Below are 24913 nucleotides of genomic sequence, written 5' to 3'. Positions count from 1 at the left end.
GGGGAGGAAGAGGTGATGAGCTGTATGCCTCCTTGGTGTTGGCATACAATAAGTCCAATGTTTTATTGTATATGGTGTGGCAGGTAACATACTGGGTGAAGGTGGGGAGAGTGGAGGACAGGGAGATGTGATTAAAGTCCCCAGAGATCAGGAAAAGGGCCTGAGGGTGTTGTGTTTGGAGTCTGCTGGTTACAGTGTGCAGGACCTCACAGGCTGCTGCAGCGCTAGCAGAGGGTGGGACATACACAGCTATCATAATCACGTGTGTAAACTCTCGCGGTAGATAGAACGGTCTCATGCTAACCGCTAGCAGCTCAATGTCCTTACAGCATAGCGTCTCTTTGATAGATAAATGCCCAGAGTTACACCATCTATCGTTCACAAACACAGCCAGACCCCCTCCTCTCTTCTTACCACTCTCTGTTGTTCTGTCGGCCCGGATCAGATGAAAACCATCCATGTTTATGTGTGAGTCCGGAGTTAGCGCAGTTAGCCACGACTCTGTGAAGCACATCAGACTGCACTCCCTGTAGCTCCTCTGATGTCGGGTAAGGGCTGCCAGTTCGTCTACTTTATTGGGGAGAGATCTCACATTCCCCACAATAATAGATGGAATCGCTGGCCGGTACCTCCTAACTTTATTGCGACGCCCGATCCCGGCCCGAGTACCGCGTCTCTTCCTCCTCACCTCGCGGGGGATGTTAGCTTGCTCGGCGGTAGGCATGGCAGCGGAGGCTCCGAGGGCTGCTGTAAACAATGGGAGGTCGGACCTCCATGCGCTCTCCGGACAAAGACGCTGTAAAAAATGTAATAAAGAACACCATTGTCCATAGAATTCTGAGCTCCATCGTGGGGGACAGCAGTCCACAACAGAAAAACAAAAACAATAAACACAAAACAACAGAGAAACATATATTAAAGAGAAAAAAGGATTCGGTCAGGTCTGAGCTGCTGGATAGATAGATAGATAGATAGATAGATAGATAGATAGATAGATAGATAGATAGATAGATAGATTAAAAAAAAACACCCAGCACGCCCCTACGGGCGGTTTATCCTTCAGGCTCGGGTCCTCTACCAGAGGCCTGGGAGCTTGAGGGTCCTGCGCACTATCTTAGCTGTTCTCAGGACTGCGCTCTTCTGGACAGAGATCTCCGATGTTGTTCCCGGGATCTGCTGGAGCCACTCGCCTAGCTTGGGAGTCACCGCACCTAGTGCTCCGATTACCACGGGGACCACCGTTACCTTCACCCTCCACATCCTCTCGAGCTCTTCTCTGAGCCCTTGGTATTTCTCCAGCTTCTCGTGTTCCTTCTTCCTGATATTGCTGTCATTCGGAACCGCTACATCGATCACTACGGCCGTCTTCTCCTGTTTGTCTACCACCACTATGTCCGGTTGGTTAGCCACCACCATTTTGTCCGTCTGTGTCTGGAAGTCCCACAGGATCTTAGCTCGGTCATTCTCCACCACCCTTGGGGGCATCTCCCATTTTGACCTCGGGACTTCCAGGTTATACTCGGCACAGATGTTCCTGTACACTATGCCCGGCCACTTGGTTATGGCGTTCCATGTATGCCTTGCCTGCTAGCATCTTGCACCCTGCTGTTATGTGCTGGATTGTCTCAGGGCATCTTTACACAGCCTGCACCTGGGGTCTTGCCTGGTGTGATAGACCCCAGCCTCTATGGATCTTGTACTCAGAGCTTGTTCTTGTGCTGCCATGATTAGTGCCTCTGTGCTGTCTTTCAGTCCAGCTTTGTCCAGCCACTGGTAGGATTTCTGGATATCAGCCACCTCCTCTATCTGCCGGTGGTACATACCGTGCAGGGGCCTGTCCTTCCATGATGGTTCCTCGTCTCCCTCCTCTTTCTTGGGTTTCTGCTGCCTGAGGTATTCACTGAGCACTCGGTCAGTTGGGGCCATCTTCCCAATGTATTCTTGGATGTTCATTGTCTCATCCTGGACTGTGGTGCTGACACTCACCAGTCCCCGGCCCCCTTCCTTCCGCTTAACGTACAGCCTCAGGGTGCTGGACTTGGGGTGAAACCCTCCATGTCTTTATGTCAGTGGCTTCTATCTCCTCCTTTGGCCAGCCCATATATATATATATATATATATATATATATATATATATATATATATATATATATATATATATATATATATATATATATATATATATATATATATATATATATATAGAGAGAGAGAGAGAGATTACAGCTTTAACAGAGACACAGATACAGACAAATATTGAAGGGGAAAACTTTGATCTGAGGTCAAATAACTGAAACTACTTTTGAATACAAAGAAGCAGTAGTATGAAGACTATTTCAGCTGTGTGTCATTGTTTGTCAGGGTGTACTAAGAATAATTTTGGGGTGACAGGATGGAGGAAAGAGGTAATGAGGAGGCAAAAATAAATTCAATAAATATGAGATGTTTTAGCTCATTTTACTTCCTGCCGCTGTCTTTGTCCAACTGTTCTCTTTTTGGATTTGCATTGTTCTTCTGTTTGAATCACCTTCGTTGGACTCTTGTTTGGACTCATTCTTCTCCCCCTCTGTGACTTTTTTCTGTCATCCATAAGTTCAATGAAATAACCTTTTGTTACAACCTTTTTGTTTGCCTCCTTTCTATGCTCACTTTTGTATCCTCCTTTGAACGGATTCAAAATCATAAAAATAATTCATTTAAATAAATAAAGAAGATATATATTTAGTTAAAACAAAAGTGTACTAAAATCTACATTATGACTGCATTATTTACACAAGTACAATGCAAAATGTTAAATTTAATGGAATCTGATCAAATAACATTTATTTGATTGATATAAATTTAGCTTATACCAGACACATTTCCCCCAAAGATTAAGTGTTTGGATAAATAAACCCTTGATTTTAAATATTTCACTGCATTTTATTCAAAATTATTGCTTCATGTTGCTTATTGAGGGTAAAAAAAAAAATTTTTTGAATCTTAAATTCTGGTGTTAGCAGCTACATAAGTTTTAAGCAGAGATGAGTCTGGCAACCTTACTCACTTTCTAAGTCCACCCACAGACAGATTTGTTTTTTTCAGATTTATAGTCTTCTACAAGCCAACAATGACTCATTTTTTGTAGCTTTTTATGAAAATAGAACTCCCCAAGACTTCCCAAGTTCCCCTTTAACAGTATTTAAGGTTATAACAAAGGACAGCAGACAGTAAGCCTCTCTGGTATCATATGGCAGTTTCAGTTTGTGCAGTATATGACCAATTCACCTGTTGTGTTTTTTTTTTTTTCTGTTCTTGTTTCTGGATGTCACAAGTATGCCCTGTGACTGTCTTTCATATTGCTTACTAGAGTTAAACTCAGTGTACCAGTTTTTCTACCATATCCACTCTTCATTACTTGATATTTTAGCTTCAGTACAAACAAAAAGAAAGCAGCTCATTCACTTTCTCATAGTTATGTTTTTATTACATTTCTCTATCAATCCCTCAGGCTGTGCAAAATTTCCTGAATAGCACTGTTGTATTCATAATGACCTTTGAATGCCAAAATAAGAAATTTCACCACATGGTTGCTTCAAATGTAAACAGTATTTCTAAGTCTATATATCCACTATAAAATCCTAAATATAAATCAAAAACAGTCCTATACTCATGAGTCATTTGAAAACTTTTAACAATAACTCTATCAAGGCATTTCAATTTTTTTGTATTATGGAAATTATCACAATTCAGCAAATTAGCCCATGTTGCCTCAAAACAATGTGGTCATTAAATTACACTGTATTCGAACCAATTACGCAGTTATTTGTCGGGGTCTTTCAGGCTGAGATTGAGACAGAAAAAGACTGAACAGGGTGATCCAGAGGGTCAGCTCTGATGCCCTCTGGACCCAGTGGAGAGAGAAAGAAAGGAGATCCTTTAAACACAAATCAGCGTGATGAGAACTACTGATAATGAAAGTAAGCATCTTTGGAGAAAAAAAACTATCTGAGGAGAACTTTTTTTTATCTTAGTTTGTCCCCGGTCCCATCCGAGGAGAGGTTTATGACCTATACTGCAGCCAGACACCAGTGGGCGATAGAGACATTTTATGATTATAATTGCATCACTGTATATTGTGCTATATATATAATGTCAGTTATTTGGCTGAAAGTTAGTATTGTTAAAAATGTTATATCACGATTGAAAGTGAAAAAGAGAGTTACAGATCTGGGGCTGGCCAAAGTACCACTGTCACTATAGCAGAATTATGAAATGTGCATGCTTCTTGGCAGTAGAAGGAAGTATATGGGTCAGAAGTGAGAGGCAGATGCATGCACAAAACAAAAACAAAAAAACAAAAAACAAAATAAAAACCGCTTGCTCTGGGATGACTGAAGCAACAGATAACCTTTCAGCACAACATTTACCAAAAACCTTTCTAACAATCCTGGAACATAAATGTGAATTAGTGTCTTAAATATCTACAAAGCCTTCTTAAACCCTCCTTACAAATTATAGCCCTTGATTAATCTTACTGATTAATCTTACTGATTAGATATTATTTCAAAAACCCAGAGAGAGCTGGTCTATGCATGATAATGTAAGCCAAATATTATTGCATGTAAAATGTGGAAATTGGAATGGAATTATATGGAAAGGAGTAAACGGAACATGCATGTCTATTCCTAAAATTAATTATATTATCTATATTAGTAGACATTGTGCTTGATTTTACACTAAATATGTGCATTTTGACCCAACCTTTTTCTTAAAACATTTTCTCTTTTCTTTCTTTTGTTTATTTGCTTATCTTTTTTGTTTGATCCATACAATACACTAACAATAAATGGCAAATTGATCAAAAGAAAACAACCACATTTTAGGGGGAATTTTTTTATTCAATAAGAAAGAAAAAGGTAACAGCAAGTTAATAATTTAAATAATGATTTAAAATCAAAACTGAACTGAAACCCTTCAGTTGCATGAATGTTAGAAATACTAACAATTATCTTTCCATAATGAATGCCAATTTTGATTATGAGAGGAGTGAAATTTCAAATAATGTAAAAATGCTTAGCTTTATTTACCTGTCTGGTTGAATTGTGGTCAAACGTGCTGTCATATTTTAACCAGTAGATGGCGCCTTTTACTTAGTACTCTTGCCTATGAAAAGAATGCAACACTAATGAATAAGTGGCAAGTGCAGTGGGCTATTCGTGTAGTGTTTCCCCACTATGTGTTCATATGTGTTCACTGTATGTCCTCACTGTAAAAAATTCTGGAAATGTCTGACATTGCCAACATATAATAGTCTATGCATTTAGGTGAAATTAACACTTTCATGCTGGACTTTCTCAAGCACTGAGACGTTCTACACACACTGCATGATGGTTAATGAAGTCCAGCAGTTCTGTTTATGTTCTGCACATATTTCACATATGAATTGGCATATAGCAGTAATGTTGATTATATACTCTTGCTAGTTTTTATTAGAAGGTGAATCAGGCTCCTACCCTCACAAATGTACAGAACATAGAGCTGTTGGCATATTAGCCCATCATGTGATCTATGATTGTCTGCGTCCTGTGACTGATGGGGATCAGTTATTGTTTTGAAGCATTTTTTCCCATTATTACACTTGCAAATCGCTACAGTTTCTGATGGGAGCTCATGTAATGTTTATATGCTTTTTATGGGATTCAGTGCTGGCCCTGGATGATTGATTTCGACTTGTGGTCTGTGCATGTGAGCCATATGTAAGGTGCAGGACTGAAAGATAAATACATTTAATTAAAGTATGGTAAATGCTGTGAGAAACTCAGCCTATTAAGTACAAATTGCAACTTGGGTGCTATAAATGTTTCAGCTACCAGTAAGCCCTTCAAGATCATTTGTCTTAATCAGGCTGAAATTTTTTTTCCTAATTCTCAACCTACTGTCTAATCCAGTTTCCTTAACTCTTTTGCACTTTCTCAGAGGCACTGCCTTTCCAAGTTATAACTTGTAGCTCTGTTTTTGCCACAGGCCAAAATTATTCCGCACATTAATCTCACCATCTTAACTCAAGTCACTCAATTTTGCTTTCTTGACAGGATGATTTTCCTGAGTCACTGCAGATAAGTGCACATTTATATGGCATTTCCTTTCTGTTATGTTATAGACATTTTTTTGTTCTGGCCTTCATCCATTAGTTCCTTACATGACCTATAAAATATTGTGTTGTCTTTGTTTATGTTGTGTTTTAATTCATTCACATTTGTGTCTGAAAGGTACAGTGTGTAAATAGTGTGAGCAAGTGGCCCTCTGTTGTGCTTCTTTCTGTTTGCTATGTCATAATATATATCCATATTCATTAGCCAGAGATTCACTGCTCTGCAGACCAAACACTGCAGGCTACTTTTCTGCAACCAATCCAGTTGTTTTGTTTGCTAATTTGTTTGTATACCTCAAATGAGCTAAAATATACAAATACCACAACATATCTTCTAAATCCTCATGGGAATGTGTTACTGTAGGCATTTTGAATGTGTGGGCATAGGTCTTTTGGTTAAAGTGTTTTCTTATCTGTTGTTCCTGTCAGAAAAGGAATTTGAGTTACTGTATTGAGTCTTCAAATCAGTAGCTATAGTCATTTGTGAAATGCTGTCTGTGGCATATAAAAGGACACACCCATCCAGGGCACCCTGCTGTTTCAACCCTCCTGTGCTTGCTAAGTATATAAGGCTGTTGCTATAGAGACTATTCCCCAAATAGCCGTAACCATGGAAACTGTCTCCCGGAGAGAATGAAATAAAGAAAAGGATGTTGCATCTTTGCAAGCATTTTTTTTAAAAACATGAACTCTTGAACCTCTCTCATCACAGTCTCCCCTCTTTGGATGAAAACTGAAAAGAAGGAGACTTTATTAGCATTAGTATTGGGCTATTAACTCAGCATTGAAAAAGTCTTATATTTTGTTCAACCAAGACTACAGATAAAAGCAAAGTAGGAAATTTGATTTTTTTTAAACAATCTAAAGTAGGAAACTATTGAACTTCCTGACACACTGGATAAACGTATTGATTATCAATGCTGCATTTTATCTAGGCCAGAATGAGTAATGGCTCACTACTGTGTAGGTGTTTCGACAAACTCACACACTGGGATACAGCAAATCTACTTAGCCACTCTCTTAAATTATGATGCATCTGGAAGCTTACTTTCACATGGGACCATTTGGATCACCTGTGACCAAGCTTTTAATGAGGAGAAATTAGGCACCCAAACTAAGTATCTCAATGTGCTTGTCTTTCATCTCTGCAGGGAACGAGTCTTTGTACCTGACTGCATGTCAGTTCAGAGAAAGAAGGATGTGAGCATGTGTGACAGAGAAGAGCTGCCTGCAGATATTTTGTTTGCCCTGCCCTCTGTAAGGAGATGCACTTGCTTTCTATCTTGCTGAGCCAAAAATTTCTAATTGTAAAGGCAACGTTTAAATAGGTGTAGTATTTTAAAAGTGCACATGAATTGGGTCCAAAAAAATTTATTTTTTTCCCTAAAAACCTGAAATAGACTTGGTCACTGTTTAATTGACCTTCAAATAACAGGGGAAAAGCACAGAGCTATCTCTCTCTCTCACACACACAAGACAATATATTCACATGTATTTTTATAAAGCAAATTTTATTAGTGATTTATAAACCAAACACATTACCACTGTATCCATTTATGGAAAATAAAAAGTCAAAAAAATAAATGAAGTAAATGAAATTCACTACATCACTGTCACAGTTGATGAGAGGGTGTACAAAAAAGGGTTTTACAACAGATCTTGGCTGATCCAGTCAGAACAGCACATAGCCACCATAATTCACCACCATACATTGGAAAAGAATGACAGCATGAACACGCACTAAACACAAGCATACACTACATATATCCTTTTATTTTTTACACTGGATTTTTTTTCTCTTTTTTATTTTTTAAGAGTGAAAGGGAAGTGATAGCTCATCATAGGATCATACATATTTCAGTTACAATAATACAGTGTTAGTTAGGTCATCATGTCAAAGCCAGACAGAGTGATTTTTTTTTTCATTTTTTCTTGCTTTGTTTGTTCTCCAAAACAAAATTATCATTGGTAAAAGAAAAAATAATAAACTTGCGTTGAAAGGTATCACACTATAGCATTTACAAATATCTAAAGAGGTTTAGTGGATGCCATACAACATCTGTGGAGCGTGAAGGTTTTAGTACATCGATGTTTGGCAGAGACAGAAGTACATACAAATATCTCCTGTGCAAGTAATGAAGAAAAATGATAATACAAAAGAATAAAATCATAGCCATCTATCTATTTATTTATATATATTTCTCTATATAGTATGTGTTTCCTTAGAGCAGTACATGCAGCAGCCACTTAATGGAGTGACGTCATACTGAGCCGCAAAACTCTGGAGATGTGGCAACAAGTTACAGGCAGGGGGAGGGGAACCAACAGAAGCAGACCTTGAGGCTAGTGTGTGTGCCCCTACTTCAAAACCTCTTGAGAGAGGATTGGTGGGATATAGCTCTGGGATCAGAGTCCTTAGTTGCCCATATTCTTATCAAGTTTCAATTGCTAATGTAGAGACAATCTAGTCTACGCTACATTTACAGCGTACATACAAGCTAATATGAGAACAATCAGCTGGAGAACTTCTCTTGTACATGGAGAGGGAGGGCCAGCCCACGGCACCTGTCTCCTCACTCTATCTCAGTCCTCCAGGGTCCCTGTAATCAGCCTCATCCCACCTGGTCCCCTCTCATTAGTGGCTACAAACAGGAAATGAACCACATAGTGTATTATTCACAAGTTAAAAGCGCTAAACCGTTTTGCACTTAAGAAACATCTGACAAGAGTTCAGGGCATAGCCCCTCTCCCCAACTGGGTTTCCCCAGGCCTCATCCACATTACTCCATGCTGCTCTCAGCAGCATACCACAATGTTCAGAACGGGCCACTCCCAGGACTGATCCTGGGCAGGGGGTTAGGGTCAGTGTTTGAGGATAAACGGTGATGGGTATGTCAAGCAAAAATCATTTAAAGCTATGAAGAAAAAAAAAAAGAAAAGAGTATGTTATAATGAATCTCTTCAGAAAATGAATGAAAACATAACATGTTTACAAACTTCATTGTCACAAAAAAAGGCGGTTTGGGCAGGAGAAGATGGCTCCTGGCAGCATGGGGCAAGTACAAGCAGGTGAGCATTTGTAAACTCAAGGTATTGGGTAAGGACTGGTTGCTACCAAACATTCAAAGCAGAAAGCATTAGGCTTTTGCTGCAGTGGGGGGAGGAAAGATGGTGTTATCAAAGACTCTCCTGATGAACTCAAAGTTTTCATTAGAGTCCACTGACTCAGCATGGAGTCATGTGCCAGCCCTGCTGGACTCTCCCCTTGGTGATACTCAGGAGAATGTGAGGTGTCTTCTCTCCATCTTTCCAGTGTTCTCTGCATTCCTCAGTTGGGGTTCTGATAGAAGATGTGTTCTTTCAATGCAGTGAGCAAATACAGAGTGATTGCAAATCATGCTGCATCAATCCTGAGAGAGTTGATGTGCACCTCATAGGCAACTGTGCAGGGCAAAAAGCTTGCAGTGTCTGGTTTCAAGCACTTTTCTTTTATGCCAGCTGTTTTTTGCTCCCTCTCTCTTAGTGTCAAGTGCTTTCTGTGTCCACTTTTTCTTGATAAGTTTGTGTTTGCATGTTTGAATATGTGAGCATGCGTATGTGCATGTGGTTTCATTGAGATCTCAGGAAACACTGTTGGTAATTACCAGAGGAATCTGCAGCAGTTTCTTGTTAGCCTTAATTTAGGTGACTCTCGCCCATGATATTTACAAGTAGAGTGTGTCCAGCTCCAGACTGCTGAAATCTGTCTCAGTCTTTTTTTTTTATGTTTCTTCTTTTCCTTTGCTGGCACAGCTTTTAGTTGTTCTCGTAAAAGCATCTCGTCTCCTCTGAGAGAGAGAGAGGGAGTGATTTATACACTAGTTTGGATGGGGTAAGACAGAGGTGCCAATAAGCCCAGTGGGTTAAAGGAGTTGAAAGGATGTCATGAGTTGACTTGGGGTGTGTAGGCACATAGGAGTGTGGGGAAAACTCTATAATTTTATTAGGTATTGCATTATTTGTTCAATCAAGGCAAGATCAGTAATTTACCACAATCAGGAACTGAAGGTAAAATAATTCTTGAAAAGGCCAGGTTCACAAAGGAGAGAGATTTTTTAATTAATATTATGATTAAAATGTGAAATTAGGAAATAGTTTTGACAATGTATTTTTCCCAGTGGACTTTAGTTGATACCTCTGTTTTAACAACACCCTTTTCCACTTTGTAGTTTTAATTATCTTCTCTCCTACTCATCTCCATCATCTTTTCCTTTATCCTTCTTGTCTTTCTTTTCCTTCTTCTTCTTCTTCTTCTTCTTGGCCTCCTCTTTCTTTCCAAAGGTAATGAAATCACTCTTGTCGTCCTCTCCTCCTTGGTTCTGTCTGATAGATATTATGGCAGGGGAGCCAGGGATAATGAAAGCTTCTGGGGGAACCTCTCCAGGTTTTAGGTGTTGTGGAGGTGCACCGGGACCACCGGGGCCATAGCGAAAGTGCCAGCTGTTGCTGTCTACGCCAGCACCCATTGGGGGCGAAACCTCTCCTCCTTCACCATCTGTAAGAAAATAAGAGATGGAATAATAGTTTATATCACATTTCTTTTTTTCTTGAAATGACTCAGTGGTGGCTGTGTGCAACCACACTATAGGTTTGCTACAAAAAAAATAAATAAATAAATCATGGTAAATTATGGTGGTATTTTATGGTCATCCTTTCCATTATTCTGTGTCCTTCAAATGTTTTCATGTCATCAGATTTCTATTTTTGATTCTTAATTTCTTAATGATATCAGATAAAAGTAATCATTTGAGCTTATAGAGCATGCCTATAAGAGGCAATCACTGTGTAGTCTGCTACTGTAAAGTAAATGAAAAGCACAGGGAAAATCTGTCCTTCGCATTCATATACATTAATCAGATTTACTAGGTTAAAAGTTGAAATGCAATTAAATGTCAATGATCTCCACAGCAGTCAATGAAAAAAAATCTTATCAGTACATAATTATTGGTAACAATAGACATGACATGATATAAAAGGTGGGAAGTGGTTGAACTTTGTGGGAGGTTTAAAGAAAAAGAATATGAAGTGGGCAGTAAATTAAAATCTCCCTACCTATCCAAGCTAATATGGCTTTAATTACTATGTTAAAAGCTGAGAAAGGTCTTGAACTGAAGCTGTGAGAGGAATTTACCTTGGAGAAACATTTCACTTTTATTAGATAATGTATTAGCTGCTGCATCCAGCTCTTGGGTTATACACTGCACTGTTAGAGGAGAGACATTTATGGTAAGGATGAACAAGAAGTTAAACAAATGGAAGCATGTTTATGAATGGATGCAGACATAACACACCATTATTCAGTCACAAACAGCTGTATTTTGAAAGGCCTGGACAACCAGCCTGACCATGCTCCAATGCATGATCACATCCTTACTTAGTTGGTTGGTACTTTGTTATTGCACAGAATATGATAACATAAAGCAGTCACTTTGGTTCTTTCATCACAGAAATGACCTACTTGCCACACTTGCTTTTCATATTCCTTATATTACTCTGACTCCTTTTCTGTGTTCTTTGCAAAGAGGAGATAAACTGAACACGGTCCATTCAACCAAAAGTAACAGAGTCTGGGAAAAGAAGTGTGACCTCATGCAGTACCCAGAGAAAAGAATACCAGCTTCCAAAATTAGCTTATTCTTTTATTACCTACTGAGTTTTCATGTTACACACTATGTCTTACATTTTTTTATTTCAAGTCAAATGTCAGCCTAAATACAGACATGAAAGGCTTTGTTTTTGTGGCAGTTCTATAACTATTACAGAAAGCACTCAACAGCACTCACTGTTTGGTAATTTCCTGACATTTAAATTTGCTTTGTGGCTTTTCAATGCCTAATACAGAGGCCTAATGCACAGGCCAGAAGAGATGCACAAACACATGGGAGGTTCAACTGAGGCAGCGAAAGAAAATTGTTGTTCTTTGGTAAAAATGTGTCTTACCAAAGTAAGACCTGAGAGGCCTGCAGGACCATAACATTAATCTGCAGTTGAAAACGTAATACTAAGCCACTGGGACAGAAAACTTTTAAATACACTAAATATAACTTTTTAATTCTGATTATGTCGGTATGCTTGTGTAGTTAAAAAAGAACCTCAGACATAAAAACATAATTCTCACTTTATGAATGTAACAGTAGATGTGAGCAAAGGCAGAACTGGAGGAACTGTTTCAATACATTCGAATAACCCACATAAACATTACATTGATAGGAATTAAAGCAGCTATAGTGAAAGAGTGATACACCCAAACACTTGGGTTCCATCAAGTTGAAGAAGAATAAACCAAATCCAATTCTTATCTTCTATTTAATTTACATTTTTTTCCTTCATTATTCCTTAGACTCGTTCCCTCCTTTAAACTTCTACCATTTGCCATTACCAACTATGAGCAACATGTGCTAATAGTTGGGATGAGATGTGTCCACAAAGAGATATGATTGAGGCAGGTACTCCTCTAAAGCGTGTCTTGTAGGGAAACTGCCCAAGCTGAATCAGAAAACAGCATTTTTTTTTTTCCAAATTTGAATAATAGCTGACATAATTAGGTGGTACAGAGAAACTACCAGGCACCTACTAACAATCGGTTCAACATTTCAGTAATTTTCAAGCAAAACAAATAAGCAATTTAAAGTTTTAGATTCTCCAGTGTAAAAACTTGCATATTCATTTGCACTTTATTACACTGGAATTTGAATATATGTGTTTTAGACAGTTGGTTGGGCTTTAAGAAACAATGAATAGTAATACACTAAAAAATAATAATTGAAATAAAAATGAAAAATATAAAGTGGGCCATGTATTTGCATCATTCCCCATTGCTATAGCCCACAAATATTATGCTTTCATTGACTATGACAACACAGCTGTAAGAGCTATAGAGAGAAGACAGAACTTGACAAAGAGACTGAGAAGATCAGGGCAGACAGGCTTTCTCTAAATGTAGACCGAGAGACAGAAAAAGTCACATTCATTAAGATGACAGCCTTTCTCCCATGGACAAGCCCTTGTCCCTTTCCCCCCAGCAGAAATATAAGACTGATTTTATAATCACAAAAGCAGAGGAGAAACAAAGAAAAGAAAAACTGAAGAGCTAAATGAAAATGCATAACACTGAAATACTGGCAAAGCTTTGCTCTAAAGTGTCCAGTCTTTTGCCTCTAAGAAATTACCTGTCTAATTCAATGTGTGAATTTGATGAGACAGCAGTGCCTCCATGCAAAGTTACAATCATAAATGGAATAACACCCTGGAGAGTGATGAGTCACGCTGGGAGCACGCAGATGGGAAACAGTAAGGCTGAGCAGAGTGACGCTAATAAAAAAAAAAAAAAAAAAAAAAAAGACACTGTTATGTGGGATTATAAGGATGTGGGGTGAAGTGAGACTATAGTCTGGTCATGATCGCTTTTGGTGCAACTAAGAAGGTAATATCATAACAGAATCCCAACTCTGTAAGGCTCATAGGTCATGTTGATGTTACTAACTACAGTAGACAGTGATGTGTATTAGACCTGAGATGTAACTGCACATCTGTCACTTTTATATTTAGCACTTCAATGTGTCCTCTTGTATGTCTCTTCAATTGTTTTTATTCATTCCATCTTCTTTAGCTTCACAGTGGTGACACACTCGCCTCACTCAACACTGATCTAAACATTATTGCATCAATCTTAAATGTTCATGGTTTTTGCAGACTAAAATGCCACACCCTCTTTCCTCTCTGTTTATCTCTCATTTCCCTTGACCTTTCAACTAATGTAGCATGGAAATTCAGTCATCCAACTGCCATTCCTCCAGTTAATGACAAGAGTCTTAATCAAGTCTAACAGTGTTTACAGTAACATTAATGTGACTGGGTATTAAACAGTTTGTCCATCAGTGATAACTAGAGATGAGGATGTTCATAATTTACTAGTGATGACTATTGCCCCTGTGTGCAAACCTCCTGCTTTTGCACTGCTAGAAAGATACAAGCCACTCCAATTAATAATTTTGGATTAGAGGTCTGGGTTACTGTCGGTGCTCTCCTGAGCTGATATTTGGAGTCCCCAGTCCAGCATCTCTGCATGCAAATGTCCTATTGCTCCCCCTGTGCAGCCAAAGGTTTTCACAGCCACTCAAATCACCCCAGCTCCATTTTGCCACATCTACTTTATTCATCCGCTTGTCCTGCCTTACCATCGGCCACTCGGGCAGAAGCGCAGTGGAGCGCAGTGCAGTGTTACATAACAAGCTGAGAAGCAAGAGGAGGAGGAAGAGGAGGAAGAAAAGGGAGCCAGAATGTGCAAGGATGGATGCAGATATGAAGCACTCACCACCAAAACGGAGGGTGGGACCAGAGAAAAAAAATGGATTAAAAGATCCTCAAGGTATATTTTGTTTTGCTTTTACCATACTGCAGTGGGACCACACCCTTTTCCAAAATTGCACCAGTCTCTGTTACTGTTCTGTGCTGAGCGTTGAGCATGTGTACATTTTAATAAAAACAAAATGTGATAATACAGTATACCTAAAAGCCTTTCTAATTCATGCATCCAGGTTTTGTTTTTTTACTGCCTTTGTTTTGATAGAAAAATACATTTGGGTAGCTGAATAAATCACCATACATTCTAAACTGTGCTGACAGCAAATGAAATAAGGATACAGCTAAGGGTAAAAATACTATGCAGCTGCAGGTGTTTGCAGGTATTCAACAACATTATGCATTAATATACAGTATGTATGTGTGTGGATGTGTCTGTTTGGGTTTCATGCCAGATTGACGACTATGCTATTTGCTCCCACCTAGATCATGTGGCAGATGGTGGACACAAGTCCCCAGAGACAGGGTTTAAATTTAATGTAAAATAACAATAATTTTCAGTGTATGAGTGGAAGTTTGAGATATTCTTATTTGTGTATATAGGGTTTATGTAGCCATGCAGGTGGTATAACAAAAATATTTAAAAAGTTGATATCAATTTATTCTCCAGAGAGGGAGAAAAGAAAGAACTGGCAAGATATTTAAAGACGGGATGGAATAAAAGAACAGACTGACAGTAAAGGAAAGCAAATGTCTGAGCTAGGAATAGAAGGCAGATGGTGAGTAGAAATTCAGAAACAGTCCCACATAGCTTCTCGACTGTTCTACCTTACCTTTAATCTGACACAGACACACACACAGACGCACACACAAAACATTAGATACACCTTAAAATAGTTCTTCTTACAGTGTTATGGCATGCCACCTTTCAGTTTCCATCTCCCAAGGCCAATATGTTTTTTTTAATCCAAAAATTTGCAGAACAAAAGTGTCTAGCCTAATTCTATGGTCAGTATAATACTATCAGCAAATTTCCTATTTTTCATACTAAACTCATATTAAGTCAACTTACTTTCACTACATGTTTTTTTCTGGTTATTATATTACAGTTTTAAGACCACTCCCTTAACCAAAAAACTGCATCAAGAAATTATGGCACATGGGCTTGAATTTGAGCATTGGTCTGTCGGAAAGTCTTCTTTACTTACCACTTATGCAAATTCACACTTCCTTTCAAATGAGACTGACTAACAAAGTGAATGTAAATGATGATTTTATGCCCCTATATTCTGGAGAGCAATTCTAGGATTAGGGAAAGAGGCACTAAATGAGTATAATGCAGCATCTTGTCTCTCTAAACTGTCTCCCTCAGATTTGTCCTTTTTACTTCACTCTTCAGTTAATTGTTGCCACTGTAGTTGGCCACTATTAAGTCTAAAACATTTTTCTGTTCCTCTGTGTATATGAGACATTTCAGTTTGCATGCAAGATCTAGCGTAATACAGAAAACACAAAACCTGCATCCACCTCTGCAGTACACCACCGCCCCAATGAATGTAGGTCACCCTCCTCACTCCAACTCTCACTATCTAAACATATCCCTTCCTCCTTTAACTCTGTCATTCCCTTTTGCTCATGGTGTTGCATTTCACCTCCCACTGCCCTTCACCTGATGCTACAGGGTGCTTTTTTTCCTTTGCCCCCAGTATGCTTTCTCTTCTCCATTATCTTTTGTCCCATACCATATGTTTGCACCCTCCCATCCCCCCAAACATAACAGCTCTCCCCACCTTCCTGCCTGCCCTGCCAATATTAGCAGCCATGAATGGTTGCTATGGAAACTACATCCTCCAGTGAAGCAGTAGGACATAAGAAGGAGTCATGGTGACAGTGCTTATGGTGATGGAGAATAATACTGGAAGCACTGTCTCCCTTTCTGTCTAGTCAAACCACTCCCCAGCAACATGAGACTCATATTTCTTTCTCACTTCTTCTCCATCATTCTGATCCTACCTTCATCGTCACCTTGTCCGTTATTGTCTGATAGGATTTTTATTTCAAACCCTTTACATTACAACCTACCCATCTCCTTCCCATCACCCTTGCTGCAGTGCTGTGCAGCTCTCTGTGCAGTCCCAGTGAGTGCTTGGTTTAGTGACTAAGCTGTGAAATAGACGGGGACAGAAGACAAAGACCGAGAGAGAATGGACAAAGGAGAGGAAGAGGGAGAGTTACACACCAACCAGAACCCTGATTTCATTAATATGGGCCTGTTAATCTGGGCGTGGGCTGTTCTCCATCTGTCACAGCAGGAGCAGCACACAAAGCAGGCAGCCAAAACACACTTAGAAGCACAGCCAAGTACTCACAGACACATTCACATGAAAACACAAGACAACAAAACAGACACACAAATTGATACCGCTTTGCAAATCCGTATATACTAAATAAAAAAGAAAAAACAGGGGCGTTGTCGGCTGTCCCTCTGCGTCTCACACTGGAGCAATGAAACAGACTTTGTGATAGAACAGCATCCTGTACTTTCACCACCCAAACAATTCTCTTAACAATCCACTCTAAAGCTGGCCTAACAAACATTATTTTTATTATAAACAGTACAGCCTATGACTCATACTGATATGACAGGCCACATTAAATCACTATCTCACAATGTCTCATTTCTGAGATATTATAAACAGAAACAACAGGAAAGTAAAAACACGAATCATTCTCATTCTTTTCCTCCACTAAAACAAAATGTTTTAAATATTATCTGACATTTTTGTCCCTGAATTATTCCTCTCTATTCTATCTCGCAGGTTTTTAAGTGCCAGCAGGCTGTAAGTCCTCAGCCAAGGCAAGAAATCGATGGCAAAGCGGAGGAGGCTGTGCATACGTGCGTGTGGATAGGAAGAAACAGTAGTCACTGTGTGGGTAGTTTGTCTGCCTGCTGAGCCCACCACCTCCTGTCTATAAAAGATACCAGGCCAGGCCAGCTCCACATTCTTAATTACTACAAATCACCCCTTTATCTAAATCTAATTGCAATTTCATCCTTGCTATAACCTTCTTAATGTACATACGTCAGTCTCATTTGCTCGCCTGTCTTCACTTCCACCATTCCTCTATTTAACTCCTAATCTTTTTGGATCCATTGATCATGACAAAAGTCAAGAGTTCACAACTGAAATCCCTCCGTTGAGGGTGCTAATTCTGTGTATGCAGTCCTACTTTGGTCTTAAATTTTAGTTATGGGCACTGGAAATGCACTGCGATTGGCATTACAATACCTGTAAGAGCTCACATAAAAGCTGTCATTTAGCATTTTTGTTATCATGCTCTTACTGTTTGCAGGAATTGTTTGCCTATAATCTTCTTTGCAGTATTTCATTTAATAATTAACAAGGTCTTTTCACCCTAATAAAGGCCAGATATTAAAAATGTATAATTTCCTGTTTTCTGTAAGTAAAAGGACTTTTATCTTTGAGTGGAACACTCTATTGTCATAATTGCTTAGCACATTTAGGATAAATTCCTAACTTTATGAATGACAATGGCATAGTAGCCCTTTTGAGGCTTTTTCACTCTTGCAGGATCTGTATAATACCTGACAACAACAATAGATGACTTGCATGTGATTGCATTCAGTGCAAGCAACAATGCACAGATACAATTTCATTTTTTTATCTTAATTTTAAAAGATTACAAATGCATTTAAATATTGAAAAATGCTGTTACATTTAGCTCATCCCTAATCCACATTTAAAGGAGGATGACTGTAATCATTTATAATTACGCTTCACTAATGTGTTTATGTTAATATTAGTCCTCTGTGAATCAGTAGCTTATGCTTCCCTAAACATCTTGCTGATAATTAAATCAACTATTGTCACTCTGACTTCCTCTCCTTCTCTAAATTTTTTCTCTTCCTGCTACAAGAGAGCAGAGATATCCATCTCCACCTACCCAGCACATGTCATTTCCTTTCCCTTTGGCAGTAGGAAGTGGTAAGCGATGGTCAGGCAATCTCGTAGATGGTATCTCTGTCTTGATCATTTTATTACAGTCCTGTACTTGATAACCACTGTACACGCTCCTTGATAAGCTTTAAATGATGTGCTGTTGTTGGTGTATGACAATCTTAACTGCACATTATAATGGGAAACATTCTAGTTTATTATCACATTTAGATTTAGGTGCTTAGAATTTCACTGTAGAATTTTGTATAACCTTTTATTTCTTAGGTGAAGGACACGTGTGTCAATATGACCTGGTGTAACTGCTTAGCTATGCTCAACTGCTATGCTCAAGACCAGCCCAGGTGCTTCCTGGAGAAAGAGAGTCCGAGTCCTCCCTGCCCAGCAACAACCTGGGTCGGATAAGCAACTGTCGTAACTGAAGAGATACAGGGAGTTGTTTTGTCAGGGTATAAAAGAGGAGCTGAGACGTCCCAAGGACAGAGCTCTCATGACTGTAGAACTGGGATGTTTTAATTACATACTTTATTAACAGAAAATTCCATCATACCTGTATGAACCTGTGTCAAGAATTGTGCTTGACACAGAATCACTGAGCACTGTTTTAGACTTTCTGGACTAAACTAGCACTATGTGTATCATGGAGACCTCCCAGTATATATATATATGTAATTTTTTAATCTTTAGCCAGAGATTTAATTAACTGTGCTTATTCTAGGTGGAAGTAGCTTGCGAGATTCTTACCAGCAGCACTAGATGCAGTGGGCCAGTTCTGAACCAGAACCCCCTGGGCTCCCTGCATTACTGAGGACTCCTCCATATGCACTGAACTGAAAAACACACACACATATTTTGCACACATATTATAAACAATATCCATTAAGATTGTTTTTTCTAATAGTATGTTAAGATTTCACATCTGAATTTCACAGCTGAAGGTATAGATTCAAAACCCAATTTTCTTATCTCCATATGTTTCTTTTAATACACACTATAATAACAGTGGGGGTTGGTTAATGGTGCAGAAATCCCAGAACAGCTTCATTCAGATTAAGATTAAAGTAGTTACTCCACATTTTCCCAACATGTTCTGGATTATGGATTACAGATGGCTGCTCTTACATTTTCACACCAACTCTGTGGGACTTCAACACCCTCTGCTCTACTGAAAAACACCACATTCTGTGTAGTGTTAAACAGCAGCAACAGAAATGCTACTACAAACCATGGTCCAATCTCACTGTGTCTGCCTTGTCTTGAAAAGAGGAAGATTATACTGTCTGGCTAAGACATTGTGGTTTTACTAAAAAAATAATTAATTAATTAAAAAAAGAGGGCACAGTTTCGTTATATCTACATGTCTTTAAAAGGTGTCCCAAATATCTGTTATCTAAGGATGGGAGGATGGCAGAGCTTCTGTTCAAGGGTGAATTTGCCTAAAATTCACCTAAACTGTACAATTACATACCTGTGATTCACTATCCCATGGCAGGCTATCACAGCATGGAGTTACCAATATAAAATGATTTTACAAAAATATACATACCATCTTAATTTGCTGTTCTGAAGCATCGTTTTATTCTGCATCTCAACCTGCTTCTACTTTAATTCAATCCATTGATCCATACAAATTTTGGCACTGACTATGGTTCTCCTCACAATTATCAGCTTAAAAAATAGATATATAGAAAATTTTTTCTTTCTTTTTACAAATATCCATGTGCAGTATTTTCTGTGGTTAAAAACCTGTCAGTAATTGTGTTTTAAAACAAGAAATCTAATGTCTGTCAGAAATCTGAACCAGAACCAGTGTAATAAAGTAAAGTTTTGCAACTGATTATATTGTAGTTTTCTTTTCTTTTAAATACCGTGAACAGTTAAAATAGTATACAACTAGAACTAGATTATGCATTGATGCATGAAGAGAAGCGATTTGGTGATGGATAGAATTTTAAGCGCTGCTAAGAAACAGCATTAACAGGGTACACTGATTAAATATTAAAGGACAATACAGTGACAATAGGCAGACAGTATATATTTCAGCTAATGATAGTCTCTGCAACCACCCATTTTCTTATCCATTTTCAGGTTTTTTCAGCCACTAACTGTTTTATTTCATAGCTACTATGATCACAAAATTAACTCATACTCTCATACTTTTTAAAAATACACAGGGGAAAATGTGCTTTCCCCATGGATTAGATTTAAAAAAAAAATGAAATAGGTCACTGCTATTAAATGGTTTTTCGGGTGTTGTATCCAAAACTTCTCATACAAGATATGATTCTGATACTGTATAAACAGATGAAAATTCCATGATGCTTAGTGATAGTCAGTGATAGTCAACCTGAAACACATCAGAGAGAGTCAGTCATGAGAAAGATTAACTAGGTTAGACTGTTTCACTCAGACACATTAACTTCAATAATCTCTGCTGTAATTATGAGGGAATCTGTGGAACATTAATGACACTCAGATGATGCGATGTTAATAATTTGGCATCAGATTGCATACATGAGTACATACATATTTGTATCTACAGAGATGATGTTTAAATAATAAAAAGAAACCAAAACTGGATTCAGTGTTTCAGGTTGCATCTGTGTTAGGACAGATGTGCCACTCCATTCAATTACAGGTTGGACAATAGCACTAAGTATAAATAATGATTGGAGCTGTTTTAATTATACACACTACGACATGCATATACATATGCACAAGGGCCTTAGGAGACCAGTGTCTCTCAGCATGGGTGTCTTAAGCAATGTTTCTGGTTGTTTGGCATTAACACTTCTGATATTTTTTAAAATGCCACCATCTGTAAGATGTGGACAGATTAATTTAGTCAAGCAATAAATGAGATGGCTAGATAGAGATAACTTTCCTACCTCATTAAACATGTAACTGTTTGTAATTATGGTGCCATCTCATGAGCATGACCCTCGATTTTGTAATTTGTAATGTGATCACTAGTGTGGTCGTGCAGCACAATCCGTGTCTCCTTTTAGCTATGTTTCCACCTAAATAACCTGCCCTTCATTCATCACCGACCCCTCTTTGATTCTGCTGCCCTCCCATCAGGTCCCCATCTGGACATGGTAACATAGAGCAATCCCTGAGTGCATTTCTTATTGCTGCATCACTCTTTTCCTATAGAGCTGAAGGTATAGATTCAAAACACAATTTTCTTATCTCCATATGTTTCTTTTAATACACACTATAATAACAGTGGGGGTTGGTTAATGGTGCAGAAATCCCAGAACAGCTTCATTCAGATTAGGATTAAAGTAGTTACTCCACATTTTCCCAACATGTTCTGGATTATGGATTACAGATGGCTGTTCTTACATTTTCACACCAACTCTGTGGGACTTCAACACCCCTTGCTCTACTGAAAAACACCACATTCTGTGTAGTGTTAAACAGCAGCAACAGAAATGCTACTACAAACCATGGTCCAATCTCACTGTGTCTCACTTCCTCTTGAAAAGAGGAAGATTATACTGTCTGGCTAAGACATTGTGGTTTTACTAAAAAAATAATTAATTAATTAAAAAAGAGGGCACAGTTTCATTATATCTACATGTCTTTAAAAGGTGTCCCAAATATCTGTTATCTAAGGATGGGAGGATGGCAGAGCCTCTGTTCAAGGGTGAATTTGCCTAAAATTCACCTAAACTGTACAATTACATACCTGTGATTCATTATCCCATGGCAGGCTATCACAGCACGGAGTTACCAATATAAAATGATTTTACAAAAATATACATACCATCTTAATTTGCTGTTCTGAAGCATCGTTTTATTCTGCATCTCAACCTGCTTCTACTTTAATTCAGTCCACTGATCCATACAAATTTTGGCACTGACTATGGTTCTCCTCACAATTATCAGTATTAAAGATTAATTATTTCTGCTTATTTGAACAAAATGCCTAAATCAAATCTAAGGTACTTCTCTAAATTCACCTTAACTATATGTTTAATAAAAATATTGTACAGTGGAAAATGGTAATTAATGGGTGATGTTAAGAGTAAATCCTTCCACTTAAGGCAGCACTCACATCACTGCAAACAGACTACCTTCAACTGATAAACTTATAAGTAACCCCAATGTACTTGCAGGTCTTTGTTCATTTTAAAATTACTCCACATAATATGCGGAAGCATGCTAGATCAATATCTATATATGCAGATATTTGGAGGGATAATGACACCAACAAAACTTTTTTTTGGCCTCTGATGGAGAAAGAAAGGTTTAACTTGGGTTTGCATTAATTTATTTAATGTTTAGATGTTACATCGGATAGAATTTAAATATGACACTAATCTTTTTCTATATACTATTTGGGAATAGGTTATGCAACTTCCATATATAGGGATTAATAAAATTTGTCAACTACTTCAGATCAGTCATTTATAAAACTGTGCAGGAATTAATTATTGGCTTAAATCTTGAAAAATATGATTTTTTTTTCTTTGTTTGCCTTTTGTTTTTCACCAAACATTGGAAATCAACTAGTGAGGTATGAAGAGACTTAAAAAGTAAAATTGGATTCTTACCTCTGCATTACACCTCCTGCTCTCAGGGAGGCTGAATATCTCCAGTCTGAATTCGGTGCCTTGGGCTGCAAGAGAGAGTGAGAGAAATTTAGTCTTAAGTACAGGTGAAAGCCAATACCATCTCATTAATAAGTCATGGCAACAACTCCTAGTGCAGTACACACACATTAACACACAAGCTAAGGCACCCAACCACAATCTATAGCAGCGATAGCTTGCCTCTTCGTTTGCAGAAAAAATGACTGATGGACTGAATCATGTAGGTGTGCTCATGGCCTCCTATCCTCACACACTAGTTTCTTCCCCCCTCCCTCCCTACTCTCATCCATGACTTTGAAGGAAAAATGACTTTGAGAGCAGCTCCAGCAGCCTACCAACCCTGTAGTGTTTCACAAAAGACCTGAAGCCACACAGCCAGAATAAGTCCTCTTGGACTCAGCTGGGTGTTGTGTGTTTATCACCACTAGAACTCTTATTTCATTTTATATATTAATGATGGACTCAAATTTCAGCTGTTAACCCAATGTCTCTTCTCCTTCCTCTCCATTCCCAGACCATTACTGGGCATGTTTTTCAGCAATGCTTAATCAGTATGTTTTTAAGATGGTATCATCAGCTAGATTTTTCCTTCTCACCAAAGACCCACCCTTTCTCTACCCTGCCTCTATATATTCACCACCTACTCTTCTGTATTTCAGTTCCTTCTGTTCTGTCTTTTTTACGCTGATCAAAACCTTGAGTTTCACTGCCACACAATTTGCTTGAGTGAGTCTGACACATCTCACCATGGTAACTGTGAAGAGCCCAGTGTATATTTTACTCTACACCCACCTCCCTCTGTCAGTTCAGCCCAGTGAAGGTCACAGGTGGAGAAAGGAAGAGGGGGGGGGCAGGTATCAGATTAAGTCCCTCTGCATTTAGACTCATACAGTTCTACAAAAGAGGGATAACTGAGCACCACAATCTTGGATTAACTGTCAGTGGTGCAATTTGTTAATGAGATCCTAATATGAGACTTCAGACACAAAGGTAAAACAACATATATCCTGAAAAAAGCGATTATAGTACTAATTGTTTGTTTGCAGCTTCCTAAGATGAGGCTCACAATGCGTCAAAATGGGCAGTTTGCAGCAACCACATAACCGAGATGAGATAGCATTTTCTCAGATCTCATCCTAAACCACTGACAAAGACAAACCAACCTGCCCAAGGACACTAAATTCCCCCTGACTGGCCATGCAGCTCATAAGAGACCCATTTACAATCCCATTTCCTTTCAAATATGACAGATGTTCACTTGCAACTGAAGCTGCATTGACCTCCATGAGTCTGCAGTGGACATTCATCACCCTTGAAATCCAATATTTGGTCTTAATGAGAGAAGCCTGGTATTCCTCCTGGAGTCTTTCAAACAGAGCATAATGTCTGCAGGGATATAGAGTGCTGTAGCATCTTTTCATACTAGAAACTAAAGGTGAACTTAATTATATGGAGACAATTGCTCACCAAAAAGCAATCGGTGAACAGATCAGTAATTTAGAAGGAAGGAAAAGACATTAGCTTGGCATTAAATACACAGTTAACACAGGTTATTTTGCTCATTTTACTTTGTAAATAATTGAAATAAAGAGGGTGGAACAAGAAATAAATAAATAAATAACCCCTACAAATAAGACCAGATTGTCCACAAAATGGAACTAAACAGCTTTGCTTAATGTTCGCCCTGTTGCTACACAGCAGTGGCCAAAGGGAAACTGGTCTGCCTGGCCGTATGGTGTTTATGGGGGTAAATGAAATCACACACAGTAAACTATACACACATTAAATAGAAACATCTGGAACATAAATATGTCTGTAATTTAGTTAGTATTCCTCCTAAGGTAAAACAAACCCACAAAACT

The 24913-nt window shown here is 38.5% G+C and overlaps 1 protein-coding gene across 15 annotated transcripts in view; it reads right to left on the bottom strand.

The window, feature by feature from the left end:
* Nucleotides 1-7617: 7617 nt before the first annotated feature.
* Nucleotides 7618-24913, bottom strand: part of LOC116336023 (protocadherin alpha-C2-like) — a 188698-nt gene continuing 171402 nt past the window's right edge. For all 15 annotated transcript variants that reach the window (XM_039618150.1, XM_039618129.1, XM_039618104.1 and 12 more), the window contains exons 2-4: nucleotides 23013-23077; nucleotides 19195-19280; nucleotides 7618-10667 (exon numbers count right to left, since the gene is read on the bottom strand). In XM_039618150.1, coding sequence (XP_039474084.1) covers nucleotides 10360-10667; nucleotides 19195-19280; nucleotides 23013-23077 — 459 coding nt within the window. In that variant the 3' untranslated portion in view covers nucleotides 7618-10359. The remainder of the gene's footprint in view (nucleotides 10668-19194; nucleotides 19281-23012; nucleotides 23078-24913) is intronic.

This window comes from Oreochromis aureus, linkage group 2, assembly GCF_013358895.1.
Source record: "Oreochromis aureus strain Israel breed Guangdong linkage group 2, ZZ_aureus, whole genome shotgun sequence".
NCBI lineage: Eukaryota > Metazoa > Chordata > Actinopteri > Cichliformes > Cichlidae > Oreochromis > Oreochromis aureus.
Note: the sequence above shows the minus strand (reverse complement) of the source record. Positions and strands in the feature narration are given on the sequence as shown.